We start from the raw sequence: 6,316 nt of genomic DNA on the forward strand, positions 1-6,316 counted from the left end.
CACGCACGCACGCACGCACGCACGCACGCACGCATGCACGAACGCAGACGGCAGTACATTCAACCTTTAGGGGCTCAAATGTTGGTCCTCCCGTTTTTATTAATTTCCCCGTGCAAAAGACATTTGTTTGCCTCCTAACGGGCGAGTTTGGTCGTTAGAAAGGGTGAGAAGCCTATGATTGGTCACGAACTCACGTTTGCGGTATTCATGTAGGCAACACCACATTTGAGAAATTGCTTCCCCAAAACTGCATGACACAAACCCAGAACGGTGGTTTTTCCTATCTCTTCAACTCATAACCCATACCTACTGTGAATGATTGTTCAAGAATTTGGCGGATAAGGCAACACAATAAAAGAAAATAAATTACAATTTCTAATGAATCACTGGTGGATAGTGAGCGTCGTGAGAAAGACTGCGTTGCATTTAAAGGCAAATAGAGAGGGATAGGAGATAGAAAAGCGAGATAGGTTAGCCAGACGCACGTCCGCTTTACTACCCTCCCTGGGGGAATGGGATATATATAGGGCCAAAAAACAAAATAATTAGGAGACAAAGATTACTAGATGCGTGCACACGTGAATTCCGCCGCCACAGCCCGAGCGAGCGCCGGTAGATCACGTCACCCCCGGCGCGCGTGCTCTCTCGACTCCACCGCCGCGGCCTTCATCGCTTGTACAAACCAATCGGCGCCGCGCCGCTACCTACACTCGCACTATGACGCCTTCGGTTCCGCCATTCGTTCGGCGCGCATTAATAGCGAGCTTTAACTTGTCCTGATTTCCGGTAAACGCAGGCCGCCGTCGCATTGGGCGGATTGCCGGATGAGTGGAGGCGTAAACGTGAGAGGCCGGAGTGGTTGCAGCCACCTGGTGGTGCAGAGCTCAACAAGACAATCACAGAGCTAATATTGCAGTAGCCAATTGTATTCCACTTCGCTGCTGCTGTAAATTTTTGGCAGCGGCGTTATCATGCCACGATTCGCCGCTGCAATCCTCCCAGTCCACCTACGCTTACCGGAATACCGGACACGATAAGGCTCTCTGTAGCCTCTCCTCCCGCCTTCTTTCTCTCGGCGCAGCTTCTCTCCCCCTCCTCATCGCCTCGCCACCCTCCTCGGCGCAATCCAACTACTACCGCTCACTGCACCATTCTGAACCAGTCGAACCCAACAACGAAAGCTTCGTTTAAAGAAAGACGTCAAGTATAAATTTGGGAGCATGAGCTGAGGCGCACTAGAAACGAAAAATTTATCAGGACAATCGGCTAGAAAGAACAAGGAAATCTTGGACGGTGGCGAAGCAAACATCCATGTCACTGAACCCGGGAGTAGCGGCTTTAACAGAAAGAATAACAGTAATCGCCAGGCTCAGGATAAGTCTACGAATGGGAATTCACAAAATTCGTTGTTGCTTCTTTACTTTTGGCTTGTTTCGCATTCAGCGCATAGCGGGACGCTCACGATATTGGCACAACGCGTCGCCTATCACACCGTCATGGGGGCGGTGCAATACTCCGGAATGTAGCTATTCTATATGGTTTTATAGGAGTCCTTTTACACATTTTATTAAAGGACTCTTGTTTTAAGGAGCGTTTCTCGAGCGGCGGCCGTTGTAGCGCCTCTAAGCTGTCATGCATCGAGCAAGAATCGGCTAGTAGTAGGAAAAAGAAAAGGTCAATAGAAATATTAAGGAAACCGATCATAAGTGAAGAAGTGCTTTATAGATTAGCGAGCCTTGCAAGACCTTTGCTCGAATCCTGGGGCTGTAAACAACTTTATGCAGGTTGAGCCTGCGGCTAATTTTGTTTACGTTTAACGTCGTTCATGAATCAATCGTGTTTTTTTTTTCTTCCTGACGTAGGATTTTAAAGGATTTATTTTTGTTTACGCAGTTGGGTTAAGTCATGTCTTGTGAAGCGTGTAACAAATTTATGTATGTATTTAGTGCTGCTGTAAGTTGGTAAATACTGTCACGTTTGAGCGGGGAAATAAGCCTGGCAGAACTCAGTGGGTATTTGTCTCGCACTTCCTGACTGAGCGGTTGAGTCTCGGTGAAGTTCTGCAGACGCATGCGGTGAACGAGAAACTGCTGCGGACCCTTCTGAGGCATCTAGACTCTGACCGGGACGTTGAGCTACGTTGGAGAACATCCACAGTGTTTCGTGCTCAAGAGTGCTGTGCGACAACCGACGATGACTGCAAGCATCGACCTGCGTCATCCCTCTGGCCAGCGGATGCCGTCCCCTGCCCATCGGGATCTCCTTCGGCGGCGGGGCAGTCTGTTACGATTTCCTTAGAGCTGCGATGCCTCGAAGACGTGTGGTGAATTCCGATTCACCCAGGGCGACCATGCTCGGACCACGTGCAAACGCATGGTAATCGGCGTGCCTAACGATCTCGCTTGTCAACATGAATAGACGTGCCAGTCGCGAGGGTCAGAGACAAAACCTATCGTCCATCCTCAACCTTGCTCCCCCGCTGAGGACGTTCACCCGGCGCCGGTCGCCTACCATTTCTGCTAACCTTTCGATTGCCCTATAGCCAGCAGTAGGGGAGAAGAGAGGGAGAAAGTGCCCGGATGGTGGAGGGTATAAGAAGGCCAGCCAGCAGCCACGTGGAGAACACTTTTGCTTTGCCCTAGCGTGTAGGTGCATACACGCTGAACTTTTCTTGTACGTTTTCTTTGGAACACACCGCTCACTCGTAACCATGCATTAAACTTCTGTTACTTGTTTTCACGTCGCCTCGTTTTCCCTGCCGGACTCTCTCCGATGGTGAACCTGGTTCGAGCTCCAAGCAGACGCTGTTGAAGGTACCCCCGAACATCGGCCCGTAACACGGTACAGCGACCACAATATCTTATTTCATGCCTTCGAGAAGGCCTCAGTGATAAATGGTTTGATCGTCTTTATTCTATAATTAATTTTGATGTTTGTGCGCATAGCCTTCTATAAATACACATCTCAGGTGAATACTCTTCAAATTTTGTTTGACATGAGCCCCTTTTTCGTTTTTTTGCGGCTGAGCTGCACCAGCACTCGTGCAACGGTACTCATACTTCTGGCTAACTAGTCCCTGCCTTCACAAGCATGCCTGGACTCGACTCTTCTCTTGTATTCCGCAAGGTGGAGAGCAGCGCCACCCTTCGAATTATGAAGTTATTGTTCTTCACTAACGCTTTTCAGCGACCCTTGCAATGATGAATTGAATTGCTTGGGAAGCGCACCTCTAGTTCGGTGCCTTCCGAATCAAGATGATAGGAGCCAGTGCCAACAGTATCTATCACTTGTTATCGCAAGGAAAATGTTTGCTGAGAACAGATCTCGGAGGCATGTTTGACACATAAGAGGCTTCCAGAAAAAATTGTTGAAAAATCAGTAAAAACATTAAGCATAATATGTTGGCGCCAGTAAAAGCTTTTGACACAAGAAATAGTGCCGCTGAAATCGTGAGGAATGACTATAGGTGGGTATAATTTCGTTTCCTCTCATATGTTACTGTTTCATGCTTCTGCAATGAGATGTTTGCGATAAACGGCGTTTCAGCAAGAGTTTTCTGCTCGGAGCCGCTTGACTGGGTGATTTTTCATGTCCTGAATTTCTATGTTATTTCGTGCATTTAGCTTATCCGGAGGACGACAGCTACTGCATATTTGGTTTCTGATTCCAAAAATAAACAAAGAAAGCAAACTGTCTGATTTTAGCTCCGTTCATTCGTTCGCTCGTTCGTAAATAGGCTGCTGACTGTCTTGCGCACGCAGCATACGAGTTCTAGCGAACGAAGCAGTCAAGGTGGAGAGCAGCCCCTCAGAAGCAAACAGAAAATGACGAAGAAAAAAAGAAAAAGAAAGCCATGAAACAGAATTTGTCATGAATCACTACTGTTCGTTGTGCTTCCACCACCCTAACCTTGCGTGACTAAGGGGCTTCCCTGATTTGAAACCATTCTCCGTTACAAATCCGAGTTCACAAGGCTTTGTAAAATTAGACGGTGGCACTTCATTTGAGACGGTTTTATACTGACGCATAAAGTCAAAGAAGAAAGGAGGACCACAGCCTGTGCTCTCATGGCTTCTTAATACGAACCAAAACAGACGTGTTGCAACGAGGCGTGGCTTTAAACGATTTATCCTTTCTTCTCTTGTCGTATGGGCTGCCTAACTCGCACGATGAATATATGCCAAGGTGCCTTAAGAACACCTTATGTCGTTAAGAAAATACCGCCCGACCCTCGTGAGCATAGGAAACTGCTTGAGACCTGATGTTATCGGAACAGTGGGGAACAGCCGAATTATGTCAGAGATGACGCAAAAATAAAAGTTGGCGACGCTCAACGCGAGCGCAATACCTAATGTAGGTGATCAAATCCCCAAACAACCGCGCCTGTCTAGGCCTTGGGCTCGGGGAGGCGAAGAAAGCAATGCTCCTTTGGACCAAAGCAAAGCGACGAAAAGGAAGCAGGAAAGCAAAACACGGCTCGAGTGCGCAGAAGGGCAGGAGGGCCATAGAGTGCGCGACCGCGCCTGGAAGACAATAATTTGGGAGGCATTATTGGCCAAATCCGTCGGCAGGTCGCGACGACAATCCGAGTTCTTTCTGTTCGCGTCTCTATGGAAACGGCGGTGCAAGTATATCGATACGTTCGCAACAGAGGCCATGCCGCAATCTTTGTCCCCGAAACGCATGTGGCCATATTTCGGCACTGGCTTCGCGACGACAGGTTGCAGTGGAGCCACCGATTTCTCCCCCTCACTGCTCCCTCGCTTCTGCTAGGAACAGATGGCACAAACCGCAGCGACCATACAGGGCTAGGAGTTACGACCTGGCGTCGCGCATATATATATATATATATATATATATATATATATATATATATATATATATATATATATATATGCGTGTATCATATATAACGTATAAAATGAACACTGTATGTCGGAACCGGCGGCGAGCACCAGGTTTGTGGAGAACGCTGAAAAGGGGAAAAAAAATGAGAAAAGGATACAGAGAGGGAGAGGTCAGCGCCCGAGAATATGTGGCTTCGCAGGTCAGCGAATAAGGCGGCAGCGGGAAGGCGGGGGTCGTGAACGGGGGCAACAAAGAGGAAAGAATGCAGGCGAGCAAAGATTGGTTTCTGGCGTGAGTTATCGCTCTAAATCCCGCAAGAAAAGGTGTTACCTCAACCGATGGCTCCGCACTTCACGCTTTCTTTCAACCCACGCCTTCGGTATCCGAACGACACGGACCAAAGGCCGCGGCAGGTGGACGGCCAATACTATGATAAGGAGCACCGTCTTAGGGCTCGAAATCGCGGCAGCCAGCCTTTCTTGCAGGTGAAGCCTTGAGCCAGCCGTTGCGCACTCATTGTGTGTCGTGCGGCGGCTTGCCTTCCCCGTCCTCCTGGCTTATTGCTGGCAGCTGCGCTCCGCGCGGAGTTGCCTCTGAAAGCCAAGGGGTCGCCCGACGTGCTTACATTAGTCGCTTCTGTTTGTTCCTATTGCGAATGGTATTGCTGACATTTTTTTTATTATTATCATTTCAGGGGAATATAAAGATGTATTTCCAAGTTGACATTTTGGAAAGAAAAGTGTTCTCGGCACCACGAAGTTAGGTTACTGTCACATATCTCGGAAAGAAATCAAAAGATGTTGTATGTGACGTGCTTTGGCGATAAATTCTGCACTCTAATTAAACTAGAATTAGTCATCGCCCAATAGGCTTCAACAACTAAAGGTTAACGACAGATATTGTCAGTAAACCTTCAAATGTTCCCGCCCCCCTCCCACATTTCTGCTTTATGATTTTCCTTGAACATACACATCGGGTAAAAACAACTCTGAAGGCGTCTGTGCAACTGTATGTGTACAAAGTATGCACGAATATACTGGTCACTCCTGCAGAACACGCGTTGCAGCCTCCGCGGAGGGACACCTCGGCTGCTAAGCTCTCCTCGTATTGCTGGCTGCCCTATATGCACAAACATAAATGCGATCCTCTATGTACAAGGTGGCGCCGCCTAAAAGAGTGTCAAGGCTGCCGCTCGATTGCCGGCAGGCTAACTGCATCGTACAGCGGGAACTGCAGTCGCCCTGCATCGCGTTTGGCTCGGCGGCGGGTGTGTGCTGATCCCGGGGCCACGCGCCCAAGACACGTGGCCCATGGAGTTTCATGCAAGAGTTACAAGGCAGCGTGGCGCTGTAAAAGCTCAACCATCATGGGACTATACGTGTATGAAATACACAGCCATTCGCCGAGCATCCGTGTGCCCTGAAACGCGCACAGGTAAGGCGCAGACCTGATGAAAAAGAGAATGCGA

At 48.7% G+C, this 6,316-nt stretch overlaps 1 protein-coding gene across 1 annotated transcript in view; it reads right to left on the minus strand.

The window, feature by feature from the left end:
* LOC119452676 (Down syndrome cell adhesion molecule homolog) overlaps window positions 1–304 on the minus strand; it is a 270,087-nt gene extending 269,783 nt beyond the window's left edge. The window contains exon 1 of the mRNA XM_037714673.2: window positions 301–304. Coding sequence (XP_037570601.1) covers window positions 301–304 — 4 coding nt within the window. The remainder of the gene's footprint in view (window positions 1–300) is intronic.
* Between the last annotated feature and the right edge of the window lie 6,012 nt (window positions 305–6,316).

Source organism: Dermacentor silvarum, chromosome 1 (genome assembly GCF_013339745.2).
Source record: "Dermacentor silvarum isolate Dsil-2018 chromosome 1, BIME_Dsil_1.4, whole genome shotgun sequence".
In the NCBI taxonomy this organism is placed as follows: domain Eukaryota; kingdom Metazoa; phylum Arthropoda; class Arachnida; order Ixodida; family Ixodidae; genus Dermacentor; species Dermacentor silvarum.